Source organism: Rhopalosiphum padi, chromosome 2 (genome assembly GCF_020882245.1).
Source record: "Rhopalosiphum padi isolate XX-2018 chromosome 2, ASM2088224v1, whole genome shotgun sequence".
Taxonomy (NCBI): domain Eukaryota; kingdom Metazoa; phylum Arthropoda; class Insecta; order Hemiptera; family Aphididae; genus Rhopalosiphum; species Rhopalosiphum padi.
The window spans coordinates 250244-265099 of NC_083598.1; the positions used below are offsets into that span (position 1 = coordinate 250244).

The 14856-nt window shown below is 25.6% G+C and overlaps 1 protein-coding gene and 1 long non-coding RNA gene across 5 annotated transcripts in view; both read left to right on the forward strand.

The window, feature by feature from the left end:
* Positions 1-7931, forward strand: part of LOC132919951 (tyrosine-protein kinase Fer) — a 42798-nt gene extending 34867 nt beyond the window's left edge. The window contains exons 6-15 of one of the 3 annotated variants that reach the window (XM_060981905.1): positions 590-740; positions 825-1193; positions 1866-2060; positions 2138-2314; positions 2374-2587; positions 2785-2937; positions 6106-6228; positions 6304-6426; positions 6554-6692; positions 6917-7931. In XM_060981905.1, the coding sequence (XP_060837888.1) occupies positions 590-740; positions 825-1193; positions 1866-2060; positions 2138-2314; positions 2374-2587; positions 2785-2937; positions 6106-6228; positions 6304-6426; positions 6554-6692; positions 6917-6962 (1690 nt within the window). In that variant the 3' untranslated portion in view covers positions 6963-7931. Of the gene's footprint in view, positions 1-589; positions 741-824; positions 1194-1865; positions 2061-2137; positions 2315-2373; positions 2588-2784; positions 2938-6105; positions 6229-6303; positions 6427-6553; positions 6693-6807 lie in introns of all 3 variants that reach the window. The other 2 variants (XM_060981904.1, XM_060981906.1) reach the window with 2 other exon arrangements.
* A 2191-nt stretch (positions 7932-10122) lies between these two features.
* LOC132921057 (uncharacterized) lies at positions 10123-11003 on the forward strand. 2 transcript variants are annotated; one of them, XR_009660823.1, is made up of 3 exons: positions 10142-10204; positions 10284-10552; positions 10628-11003. It is a non-coding gene; the product is annotated as an uncharacterized LOC132921057 (long non-coding RNA). The 2 variants fall into 2 exon arrangements; XR_009660822.1 differs by having other exon boundaries at positions 10123-10552.
* Positions 11004-14856: the final 3853 nt, after the last annotated feature.

Consider the following 14856-nt stretch of genomic DNA (forward strand, 5'->3'; position numbering starts at 1 on the left):
TTTTTTGATGCTGGTTACATAAATTTAATAGTTTATTATTATTTTCACCCGCATTGAAATTTTGTCTCTTATGAATTCTTAAGGAGATTTTCATTTCGAATAGATGCTATAACGACTCGTTTATATTTTATATGTACTTTATGTGTATAATAGTACAAACTATCCGCGTTCTGCCATCTTAATTTTTACCCGACCGTACAAAGTGACCTAGGACCGGTCATCAGATATTATTTACCAGAATTCTTGCCTAATATTTGTATATTGTATTCAGTCTATTTGATATTTAAATTTAGTAAATTAAGTGGAAACATATCATACAATTTTTATCAGTCTTACTTATAAAAACACGTCATTGGTAAGTTGAAATTATCAAAAATATTAATGTTTCCACTCAAACTTTATCCCACTTTGCTAAAAAAATATTGTGTTGAAAAAATAGCGTGGGCAATTGGACTTTGGCCATTTATCTTTTCGTACTTGAAATATATTAATACTTATACGCTTTGTGTTAATGCTGTATTTAACAGTCGAGAACAATATTTTAGTGCGAAGAGGATAGTTTTTTCATACAAATCTTATTCCTTTTTAGAGAACTACAATTAATTGAACTCAAAAGCGAAGAACATAGACTACAAAAGCAAGTAGATGTTATAAAAAAAGCACTTTTTGAAATTGGCTGTGAAGAATTGCCTTCTGGATGCGATCTTCCATCGTTAGATATAAACGATATTGACATTACTGTAAGTTAATATTGTATTTTTATTTATATCTATCTTTTTACTTTTACATAATAAAATGAATTGCATAATTTATTCAATTTCCAGGTTGATGGTACTCTGAAAAGGCCTTCGTTAAGTAACGTTAGTCAAGCCTCATCCATGATGACTATAGCTACTACATTGGCTACGTCTAGCTTGGTAGACATCTTGCGTAAACCATTCCGTCGTAAGTCTGTACCAAATTCAGGGAATGGTAACCTTTCAATGGATTCAAATTCAGTGCAAAATAATAATAGTGCCATTACTACAACTACACCGAGCTCAGGAGTAGGTCCACAAAATAGTGATAATAGCAATCACTATCATTCTGACAGTTTAGATGGAAACGATGGATCGGTTATTGTTGATATGCGACCGATAGTCACGCCTGTGCCATTTTCTGACAACAATTCTAACAACTTTTTGCCTAGTGTGGTAAGCTTTTACTAACATAATTGTATGAAGTTAATTTACTATATTAAACAATAATTTCTATAGAATATATTATACAAAATTACCTATTTTATGATTCATTTAATCTGTTCAGGTGAATCTCGTTTATTTGAGAATGACTAATACTCATTTTAACAATGTTCGACGACATGCTTAGAAATTGTATATTTGTATTATAGTTATTACTAATAATTTGTGTGATGTGAATAAAAATGTATAGAATTTGGTTTTTAAATTATTAGTATTATTATTTAAAGTTAGCGATGGGATGAATATTAATGAGTTGTGTGTTTTTAACCTTACAAATTATAACAACATTTTTGAGTACTTTTTCTCTAAAACATTGACTTTTTTCCATAAAACCCATTGTGTTTATCTACTTTAAGACCACGTTATACTCGCGTATGTTATTTGTAAGAATATTAAAATTCAAATGTTCATAGCATGCTTAAAATTAAATTATCTCAAAAAATCTACATCGAGCACTAAATAATAGTTTTATATTCAAATTTAATTATAGGTCAACTAATTTGTTATGCGTTTGTAATACAAAAACAATACATGCGAGTATATCGTCTTCTTAATGTGTTATTTACAATAACAAAATTTATTTTAAACAACAATTTGCATGATTTAATATTATTATTACTTTAGGTTGGATCTTCTGTGAAATCATTAATAGAAGAAGAATGGTTCCATGGAGTGTTACCGAGAGAAGAAGTTGTTCGGCTTTTAACAAAAGAAGGTGACTTTTTAGTGAGAGAAACTACTAGGAACGATGAAAATCAGACAGTGTTGTCTGTATGTTGGGGTGGTCACAAGCATTTTATTGTCCAAACCACTTCTGAGGTAAGTGAAACGTTTACAAATTAAGTTAGATAAAATTATTGTGCCAATAATTTAAAAAATTTTTATTGTACATATAGGGTGAGTTTCGTTTTGAAGGACCATCATTCCCTACCATTCAAGAACTTATTACATATCAATATCAAAGTGCATTACCAGTCACTAGTCGCTCAGGAGCTATACTTCGACAACCAATTCCTAGAGAACGCTGGGAATTAAACAATGATGATGTTTTACTACTTGAAAAAATAGGCAGAGTATGTTCATTGTATATTTGTATATAAATATTTTTTTCTTTTCAAATGTATGATTTCAGGGTAATTTTGGTGATGTTTATAAAGCAAGACTGCGGTCTACTAACAAAGAAGCTGCGGTAAAAACATGTCGTGTTACCGTACCAGATGAACACAAAAAGAAATTTCTGCAGGAAGGTCGTATTTTGAAACAATACGATCACCCTAATGTTGTTAAGCTTATCGGTATCTGTGTGCAAAAACAACCTATTATGATAGTCATGGAACTAGTCGCAGGCAAGTATTTTTAAATATATTCTGTTATTATTATTTTGTATTAAATATAATAATAATAAGTATAAGTGATAAGCTGTTGATTTAATCAAACACCATAGGTTAATAATCATTTGAACATCCTACTATAGTTGGCTATTATATGTATAACTATTTTTTATGATGTTTATTGTTTACTAAATAAATATTTTTGTTTATAGGAGGGTCGTTGTTATCGTATTTAAGAAATAATTCCAAGACCTTATCTGTTCTCCAATTGGTCTCAATGTGTCGTGATGCAGCCGCTGGCATGATGTACTTAGAGAGTAAGAACTGCATTCACCGTGATCTCGCAGCTCGAAACTGTTTAGTTGGTAAGTTTATAAATTATAGAATATATATATATATATATATATATATATATATACAAAGAAATGAGGCACGAGTAAATATTTTAAACTTATTTTGCAGTATGCTTAGGATTGCCAAACATCCCGGTTTAACTGGGAGTTGTACGTTTTTTAATATAACGTCCCAATGAAGTATATTATTTTAACTTTTCTAAACATTTCTAGTAAAAAAACAATATTATTTCGATGAATAGTAAAATAATCAAGTTAATTACTTAACTTGTTGACAAAATCTATTTTAAAATTGTTTTCCTGAATTTGTGACAACCTAGCCTAGTATACATGTACATTCGTACGTATAATAAATTTATACACAGTCTTACTATTTATATATTTTTACTTTAATGTGTAATCAATGTTGCTTAACATTTTTATTTGGCTGGCTACATTAGTTAAAATTTGTCCGTATCGTCAAGTATAAAAAATAGTATACAGGTCGATTATTTTATCAAAAACACGTTATGTTTCAAATTAATGTATTTAAAAATATTTGTTTATAGTTGAAGTAAACATTAAAAAAAAAAAATTATATACCTATATATTTTTTATTATTTTTGTCGCTATAATTCTCATGTTTTTTACTTTCTTGATTTTCAATATACATTTTTAATTTCATATTCTGAAGCAGAATATTTTTCGGAGTATTTTAATACATAAAAATCGAAATTTGGACGAATAGCTTATGTTTTTTTAATATATAAGTATTTAAAGTTTAGGTGAGTGGAGTGACTGAGGTACAGGGGTAGATACCCAGAAAAATATTATTATACTACTGAAATATAGTATAAATATTTATTATTATATCAATTTAATACTAATAATAATTTAATAAATGCAATGTTCTCGGAAAAAATTAAATCAATATTATTAAAAGTAAAATAAATAACTTTAATTTTAATAGCTATTTAAAAAATTATATAATGAAATATACTTATTGATATTCCTAGCTAGATTGAATGACCCATCTCAAATCAAAATTGTTTTTCATAAAATTGAATTCGAATTTATCACGCCCGTCCATTACAGTGACACACTCGACACATTATCTATAGCTAAACGGTTCCCTCTTGCCTACCTTTTTTGTTTTTAATTTGAATTAAAAAAATGACTGAACAGATATAAAATTGCTCTTAAAATTAAAAATATATATGTATAAAATAAAACTGGTGTGTTTGCGTTATTAATTATTAACTTAAAACAAGCATAATATAAACAAAATAACATTGTTTTGGATAGAGTAGAATAAAATAAGAACTTTCTTTCAGAAATATTTAAATCCATTAATTCTTTTATAAATAAAAATACTTTCTGACCCAATCTCTAAATAAACTTGTTTTGGATTGAGTGAATCATTAATTAACAATAAGATACATTTTAATAACAGCAATAGTAAATTGTCAAAACACAAGATAAAATTAAAATGATTCAACGATTGTACAATAACTAAAATTAAATACCTATAGGTAATAAATATAACTTTAAATTATATTATATAAATAAATAATAATATAGATTAAATTAAATTTTTAACATACATCTTAAATTAAGTAAATGTTGAAAAAGAATCAATATTAATGTTTTTATCACGTAATAAATTAGTACCAATATTTAAAGACGACATACTAAATAATTTGTTTTATTTCTTTTTTCTATCTATCTGGTGTTAAAATTATACATTGGTTTTTTTCATAAGATTTTTATATTTATATAATAATACAAATAAGTGAGTTTTATGTAGTATTTCTAGATTATTAACATTAAATAGTTTATATATTATGCTAGTCGGAGTGAGAAGGCTTTTTAAAAATATACTTTATTAGGTATTAAAGAGTTGGTCGTAGAGTTTAATGATGTAAGATGTGTTTTATAAGTACCTCGCCAAATGCTTATACAGTATTAAATTATGGAATATGTATGTTAATACTAATGAAATTTATACTGTCCTTAAAACTTTTGTATTTAATATTAGTCTAATAAGTGTTTTAAATATATAAAAAAATGTTCTTACCAAGATGGTTAAATGTTCAATATGATATTTTCAATTTAGTTTATTATCATAAGTCAAACCTAAATACTTTATTTTTAATAACTTTTTATTTCAATATACAATTACAGTAATTTATTTGTTTACAAATAATATTAATAAAAGTAATTTATAGTTTTTATTATTATTATTATTATTACTTTCTTTCCTTAGTTTAACGGTCCTTGTAGGATCTGAGCTGCTACAAGCAATTCTCTCCATTTTTCCCTACTCAGTGCTTGGTCGACTAACACATTATTATTATTGTTATAAATATTAAATTGTAAAAATAAGATTTGTTTAAATTAATTGCCATATAATAATTGTTATCAAACCATGGCTTTATTCAGGCACGTACACAGAGGGGTGTTTTTGGTGTTCAACCCCCTGAAATACTTGGGTTTTTGTATGGTTATTTACTTATTCAATTTTAATATTAATTTTGTTAAATCAATGTTTGTATTTAAAAAAGTATTTTAAGTTTACCTAATTATCATATTTTTTTTTTTTTGTAAATTTATTAAAAAAAGTTCTACTTTTCAATAACTGATTAAACATCCCAAAACTTTTTTCTGCATACGTCCCTGACTTTATTAGTTTAATTGATTTATTAGCTAATTCGAATAATAAATCATTCGATTTTTTCTTCAATAACACTAGAGTGTCGTCAGTATAACAAATTATTTTTCCTGATATATTTAAATTTAGTAAGCTATTAATATACATTTCAAAAAGTAATGGCCTTAGGACTGTTCTTTAAAGAACAGAGTGTGTACAAATCGCAGGTTTACTATTTCCATTTTTTATTTTTACTATTTGAGTTCTGTTACTAAAATATGATTCAAAAAGATCTTTTGCAAAGCCTCATATTCCAGCATTTTTTAATTAAAATAATTAGATACAATAGTTTAAATAATATCATCTACTATTATTATTATAAGTTTATGATAATATCTATAAAACTATAGGTAAATTATACTATTTATAGTTTATACAATAATCAAGAGAAAAAAATAAAGTCTAGTCATCTAAATGGCTGGTCCAAAAAATAAGATTTAAAAAATATACTGATTAAAACCTAATAATTTAATTTTCCCTATTCAAATTAGATGATAAAAATATAGTGAAGATTTCTGATTTTGGTATGTCCAGAGAAGAAGAAGAGTATATAGTATCTGATGGTATGAAACAAATTCCAATTAAATGGACAGCTCCCGAAGCTCTTAATTTTGGTAAGTCAAATTAAGGTTAAGATAAAAGTTTGTAAATATAATATTCTTCCTATTATTATTTACTTATGAATATAGGTAAATATACTACATTATGTGACGTTTGGAGTTATGGTGTACTATGTTGGGAGATATTTGCCAAAGGAGGAACACCCTATAGTGGTCTTAGTAATTCAAAGGCCCGAGAAAAAATTGATACAGGTAATAAAGAAGTACAAAATGATTTTAAGAGTAATCAAACCTCAATATAATATTAATATAATTATTGATTATTTTTAATAACAATCAACAATAAATAATAACTTGTTTTATTTTAAATTAATATTAGGCTATAGAATGCCTGCTCCTGAAGGAACACCCGAAGAGATTTATCGTCTTATGTTACAGTGCTGGCAATATCAGCCAGAAAACCGTCCACACTTCGACAGGATATACGCAACTATGGAATCATTGGTCAAATCATTGAGGTAGATATTTTATTATTATTATATTATATTATATAAATATATAATTTAACTAACGTGTATGTTGTTTTATGGTTTGGTTTTGCTTGATAACAAAAATTAAAAATAACGTTTGCAGCCCAGTTTCTCCTAAAATGCGTATTGTCGATGGCTCTAAATCAAATGATATTTCCAATGTCGCTCTATTTATGTTGCGTATATGATGAATATCATTGGCTTTTTGATAGGCCATCATCCAAGTGGTCTGCAGCAGCCTGTCTACGGAAATGGTGATGTCGCTGTGTGTGCTATGGAGTCTTCACAGAAATCCTTCTGCCGGTGAAACTTATTCTTGTGATTGTTAATTATTAAGTTTTTTTTTTTTTAATTATTGTTTATTGTTTTGTTCATTAGCAGTATCGACCTCAAATTTAACCACGTATACCGTGTAAAAAATAATTAGTTTATATAAGATTATGGACTATATATCCGTATCTACCATTATTTATTTGTTACCTAGAATGTTACGAAAAAAGTTTTATGCTCAAAATAATTTTTTGGACTTAGTTAAACAGAAAAATCTCAATTATTAGGTGCTATTTATTTTAGTGTTTAGAAAACATTGAGTTTTAAATCCAAATGGATAATAATTGTATAAGTATTCAATCTTTATGAAAGTGCCAAATTAAAAGACTATAGATAGTTATACATTTTTTTAATATTATTTTATAGAATTGGCACTTTAAAAAAAGATAAAAATTGTTTGTTTTTTAAATTTTTATTATTGATTTGTTTGGACTTGACTTGATTAATGGACAAATATATTATAATATTATTAATAAAATATATATATATATATATATTAATATTGCGTATTGTATTTATTTAAACCATTATAAACACAAATAATGATTGTAATAATTTTAACATTTTATATTTTATAGTTAAATCAATAATAACTTAAGTAGAGAAATACAAATCATTACGTTATTCGTAAATATATATATATATTATATAATTTTAATTATCTTTTAATTTTATATATTTTATGACTAAACAAAATACTGAGTGCTTTCAATTTGAATGAGATATATTTACCCATACATTGTGATTTTGGATACTTTATGATACAATTATATGTTATAATAATTAAGAATAGCTTATATTATAACTTTTAAAGATTATATTTTAGTAAATGTTTAAAAAAATTTATAAAATTGTTTATACACATGTATTCTATAAAATATATATTATTACATCATATATTGTTCATAATAATGTTGGTTTATTTTCCAACAAATAAAATTAGCGACAGATTATCGTCCATTTGTAAATTTGAAAACATTGATTGACGTATATGAAGTTGGCCCCTCCACATTGTGCAATTTTTTTCGGACGAATTGTAAACAATTGTAAATTAATTGTAAATAATTTTAAATCCAATCTCCGAATTTATAAATCATCAGGGAGACAGGAACCTCAGGAAATAAAAAAACAAGTTGTGGGGGGCTAAATTCATGGAGCCCCCTACAAATGTAGCTATCAATATCAAAATGATACCAATATTTTTAAAATAATTTTCAAATTGGTTTTCAGAATTTACAAATTAATTCCCTAGTCCGCTAAAAAAAAATAACACTGAGGGGTCAACTTAACGCAGCCCCCTCTTTTATCTGATATAAGTTTGATTATACTTATACGCAGTACCTATAAAGGTACCTACTTAAATATAATTTTCAATAATCCTCGTCAATTGTCACAATCACAAAATATCTTAAAACTGCCAGCCATTACAATTTTATCAAATATTTTACAGAACATATAATAATTTTTAGTTAGTTAGTCTAGTCTGCGATCGATGTAGAGTAGTAGAATACCTAACTATAATACTGCAAGTTTAGTGTTAGAGATTTTACTTCTAATATAGATTTAACTGATTTAAGGAAGTATAAGCATCAAATAGACGAAGATTTACAACGAAACATTTAAAACAAACAATAATTATTCAATGCAACTCTTTTTAAAATGTAATAGACAGTAGTTAATATAACGAGTACATAAAAATAGTACCAACACTATCAACCCAATTCGTTTATATTCTATTAATAATTAAATTAATAATATTGTACGGATATTATTTGATATTATGAAAGTATATCTATCGTATATGTTACATTTATTGCGCTGTGTGCAAAGTTCAGACAAAATATGAAATTTATCAATTTTTAAATATAACTTTAAACTCAGTTTTTTTTTGTAATAATGAGTAATGACTTTAATGCCATTTTTTTGATATAGTTTATTCTTATTATTACGGAGAACGTTGTTATCCGCAGTGTCGAAAACATAATTTTTAATACGACGCGTATATCGTTTCTATGGTATATACATTATACTTATTAGTTATTACTTATGGGTTATGATTTTATTATATAAGTTTACTGGATACTGGTTATGGTTATGAATTTGTGATATAGGTACCTGCTTACGGACACTTCAACTGAACGTATATTTACAATATATAATTATACATGCAATATGTGTGCAAAAGAAGACAACTGAATCGTCTGAATCAGTATAGACGCTGATCAGTATCTATTATAAGTATTAAGTATCTATTCAGATTTTGTGACTAATGATTAGAGTAGTAGTTTTCAACCTTTTTAACCACACGGCATACTTCATCTCCTACAAAATGTTCGTGGCACACCAATCCATATAATATGTGAAGCATATTTTATATATAATTAAGTTATTAACAAATTTTTCGTGGCACACTTCAAAAGTGCTCACGACACATCGGTTGAAAACCACTGGATTAGAGGCTAGAGTTTGATATATATTAAATCTTAATTATAATTTATAGGTAGGTATAAGGTGTAGGTCATAATCGCACAGTTTGACAGTTACCTATCATCGTAATGTATTTGTAGATCCTGTATATTTGTATATTAACTTTAAAAGCCTTTAGACAATCATGTAAAATATGTAGCCCATCGCCCATGACTCATTTTTATGCGGCCCCAGTCACATTTAAAAATAAAGCCAAATGTGTCGCAAATCAAAAAATAATAAAAAAAACTTATATAGTTTATTGAATTTATATATATTTTTTCTATACTAATAGTTTTAACTATTGATAACTATTATCTCAAAATCGGAAAATTCAACACGTTCAAGCCCATATATAGGGGATGGTTCAACCTCCTCCCCCGAAATATTTTAAAGTAGAAACAAAAACCAACTACAAATTGTATGTTTAATTTTACAATAATTTTTTTTCATGTATTAAAACTATTTTAAATCCCCCTCGAAAATTGATCCTGAATACGTGCTTGAATACGGTAATATTATTATTTATTAGATCGTGTTATATGTGTATCACTTAAGGCTTATATAATATATATTTCTCATAATACTATTGATAAAAACTGATAATAGTTATCATTAGTATCGTACTTTGTGAAGCATATCTTTTTCAATATTTATCTAGTCTATTAGTATTTCGTCAAACTTTTGGGTGTTTAAACGTATAGGTACTTTAACTGTGTTAATTGTTAGATACGTACGTAAATTTGTAAATTTATAGTTAAATATAATTAATTATGTTTGCAGAAAAAAATTTTTCTTGAGGGCTGAGGCCCACAACATATGTATTATACAATTTTTTTTCCCAAGTAACACTTTGAGTTTGAAAAGATCTACCTTCAGGAGCAATTTTTAAAGATCGCACTGCGTTATATCATGTCTTATGCATACCTATACTCACACGTTGGTAACACGTCGGTACAACTTTATCTATACACGCCAACATATTATAATATATCAACTTGAATAAGTGTGAAAGTATCGCCAGTGTCATAACCGAGAATTATTTATTTGTGGTAAGTGAGAGATTAAACATGATTAAACATCATAAATCCTTCTAAGACTATAATTTTTTTAAAATTATTTTACAGTTGTAAAGCCTATCGAACCTTGAACTTGGCTCATCTGTTTACGCCATTGCATCATCTTTATTTTCCTAGGGATTGTATGAATATCGTGATATTGATAATCACTCCATCTACACACATAGTAGTATAGACAGTTTAGTACATACAAATAATATATAAGGTATACATGTCAATATATCATATACGTTTATATTAGTGGAGGTTATGTAGCTAAGTACCAATTTACTATTATATACTACAGTAATAGGACCGAGTAACGTTACTTTTATTATTATTATCATATTGTAAAAGGACTTCGATTTAATGGTTGCACGATAATTATTATTGAATACGACCGACAAGAATTCATCTAACGCGTTACGCGTTGTTGACGAACCGGTTTTTAAGTAGGATTATCTACAGAAATGTCCGGAAATGTAATTCGGAATTGCATCTCTGTAATAGGGTGTGAAGTATATCATCGGGTAACTGCAAAATTATTATATTTTTTTTTACTGTAATATCAGATCGTCGGATTTATTTTCATTTAGCAAAACTAGCGAACTACCTCTATTTTTTCTTGTATTTATTTCATAGAATTTTAAGTGTTTTATTGTACTATAATCGTAGAAACATATTTTAATAATAGTAGTAATAGTAATACAAAAGTTTATATCAATACGTATAATGACTGTCACTCTGTTAGGTTCTTTCAATGCGGAGATAGGTACAATTGGAATAAACAATTAGCGTAGATGTTAAAATTATTTGTTTATTTATATAAAAACTCCGTAAAATACTAAAATATATCGTGTATTTGTGCTTAAAACGCACGCCACATATTATATTATACAACTACTATTTTAAAATAAAAAATATACATGGAAAACCGGTCGTAATAAACTTTATGCGAATGTTAAAAAAATGATACATTTCTTATTATTGTTTTACAAGTACAACTCTACCTATTTACAACATTTTCTTTATTCTACTGACTACTACTATAGTTTCATGTCTGTAGATAGGCATGTATCGTAATATTATCAATTATCACCAACAAATACTCAGTAGTCTGTATAGTAAGCTTGATATTTGTGACACAGCATTAATATTATAGTAGATATTATAACAACTATGAAGGAGAAACTATAATATAATTTTTAGCTATTTTAATAAAATTAAACTATAGTATTCACTGTTTTAACTTTTTAATTAAAGTCTGTTTTAATTTGAGTAAAAATATAACTTTTAAGTATTGCAGGTATTCCTTTGTTCGTATAATTATCTTGTATATGTATTTATTCTATACTATTACATTTTAACAAAACATATTATTATGTATAATATAGTACAAAATATAGTGTTTAGTGTTTACATTTCATTCTTTACTCAAAATGTGGTATAAATAAATATTTTATCCTATACCTTTCCCAATATTCCTATAAATTAAAATATTATTGTATTTACAGCATTCTTCATATTTCATTAATCAGTATGTTCAACATACACAATGCTATCCATAAAAAATGTTCAAATACCTAATAACAATAAAAATTGTTAAGATACTTTTACAATTAATCGAATAAATTTAACTTATTCCTTTCTCTTAATTGAATTATGTGTTTATATTTTAGATTATGAGTATAAACTATAAAGTGATAAACTGATAAATGTATTAGTTTTACAATTTACAATGATGTGTATTTTTATAATTTATTTTTTTGTCTAAAGTGTTAAAAGGATAAATAATTGATAAAGTATTAAAATGCTTCAATTTTTTAAAATGGAGGAGATTACTGATAGAAAATTGTATCTAGTTAATAGTCAAAACTTTAAAAAGATCAGAATTAAAAATTTTCAGTCATTTTTCTTATAATCGGAAAACAAAAAATTGATAAAACTAGAATTTTTACGCCAATTCAATTTTTAACAAAATCTATTTTGTGTTTTTACTTGTTAGTGTAACTTGAGAACGAATAACCTGCGGTTATTACTTAAATTTTTTACCAAATATTTAAATATTATATAATATTTTCTATTTACAATCAAATTTTCAAAAAAATTTAATATTTTTGAGTTACATATAGACATAATACATTTTTTGATTTTTACTAAGTTTTCCTATAAATGTCAAATAAAAATTATTCAGTCGATAGAAATGCTTCAAAATTAAATACAAGGCTCCTCATAAATTTTTAATTTTTCAATTAAAAAATATCGAAAATTTATAATAAGCGTTTACAATATTAGAATTTTGAAAAATCTCGTCGAAATCTCAAAAATGTACAAATTGTTACAATTTTTTATATGCATTTGCATTTTGAAATTTGTCAAAATTGCAAAAATTGCAAACTTTTTTATAGTTTGAAATTCATAAAAACTTTTCTTTTTATATCTAAATTTTGAAAAATTATTATTTAAAGTACAAATTTGGACGAAATTACTTATTTAAACGATAAATAGTGATCTTAATTTTTTTTATATAATTTAAAAACATTATTTCCGGAAACTTAAAACTTTTACGTGTATTATATTATTATAAATTTAAGAACTTTATATACACAAATACACAATGGTTTTTTTTTAGATATCATCTATTTTTACTGTTTATGCTGTTTATGGAATTTAGTCCAGTGTCGTAGCCAGGAGAGCCACTGGGGGAACGTGACCTCCTCCCAGAATTTTTTATTTTGGTTGGGCGTAGTATATTGTGCAGAAATTCTTATAAGTTATATCATATTATATTTGTATAGTTATCATAGTTATACAAATGTATATAATTCAACATAAACCTATGATCATTTTAAATTATTTGTAATTTTAATTCATAAATATGAATATCAAATAGTAATAATAAACATGGATTTTAGATAAGAAATACAAGTAGATTCCATTTTTGTTGTGAACACGATTATAATTTGATTATTATGTATATAATTTAAATTTGTTTAGCTGCTTCATCAAAAACTCCTTTATTTTTAATTATCCCATTTGTGCAAGGTCAGCAATGATGGCTTCTTTTATGTTATATATTTATATAAATATAATTATATGTATGATGAAAGTTTAAGTTATAATCTTGTATTCATGTATTTTGTTAGTAAATAGCAATAATATTTGTACAACAAATTAAAACTTGTGTTTATAACACATTAACACATGTTGATATAATGATATTAAATATTATTATACTTATATTAATTAATACATCAATCTATGGTTTACAATAATATTAAATGTATACATTTAGGTTAGGTTAGGTTAGGTTAACTTAACCGGTGACCAGTCAAAATATCTCTAGTCAAAAATATTACTGATTTAAAATATCTCCAGTACAAAATATCTTTAATGGAAATATCTCCCACGAAAATATTTTAATATTTAAAAATATGTTGTTGTAATCATAAATATTATATTCCTTAAAATTAAATTAAAAATTAAAAAAGAGCGAATTTTCTAACCATTGCTAATAAATAACTATTTATATATATATTATATATATTAAGTTGTATATGTTAAAACGTTAAAAAATTTAAAAAAATTTAAAATGCCATAAAACGTAAGCGGCTACTAACAGACGATTTTTGCTTTGTTTAAAATAATTTATCAATTTAATCTTCTTTATCGGATTTGTTCCATACAACTTAATATAAAATAATAATTATCAGGTATTATTTATATGCAAATTCATGTTCTTCTACAATTCACTTAGAATACTTTTGATTATAAATGTCGACGTTTCGTAATATGTAGATTCTATGATTAAATTTTAGTAAATTATGCAACTAAATACAGGCCTTAATAATTAACAATATGATAATTACCTATTTCTTCTCGAGTAGTTGTATAGCATGAAGTACCTACATTTATATGTTTTGTACTCAGAACAACGCCAAACGAATTTGTTCAAACCTTCTTTATAAAACATATGAAGGTATTCATTATGTAATAATAATACTTGTTGCCTTTTTTACTTTGAAATTGTAGAGGCATTTTTCTCTACTTAAATCTAAATCCATTGTAGTCGATACCAGCTGTGTGTTTATACTGACATACTATCGTATCGATACTACAGTCGTTATGTCGATAAAGTCATTTATAGTGGTTTGTAATCCCACTCGTAATCGTGAAAAATATGTAAGATAATACAAATTTGATCAGTGTGACAGAGTAATATTGTGATTAGTTATTATTACTTTCTAAGCATTATTACTAGAAAAATGAAAATGTATACTTACTTCGGTAATCACTTA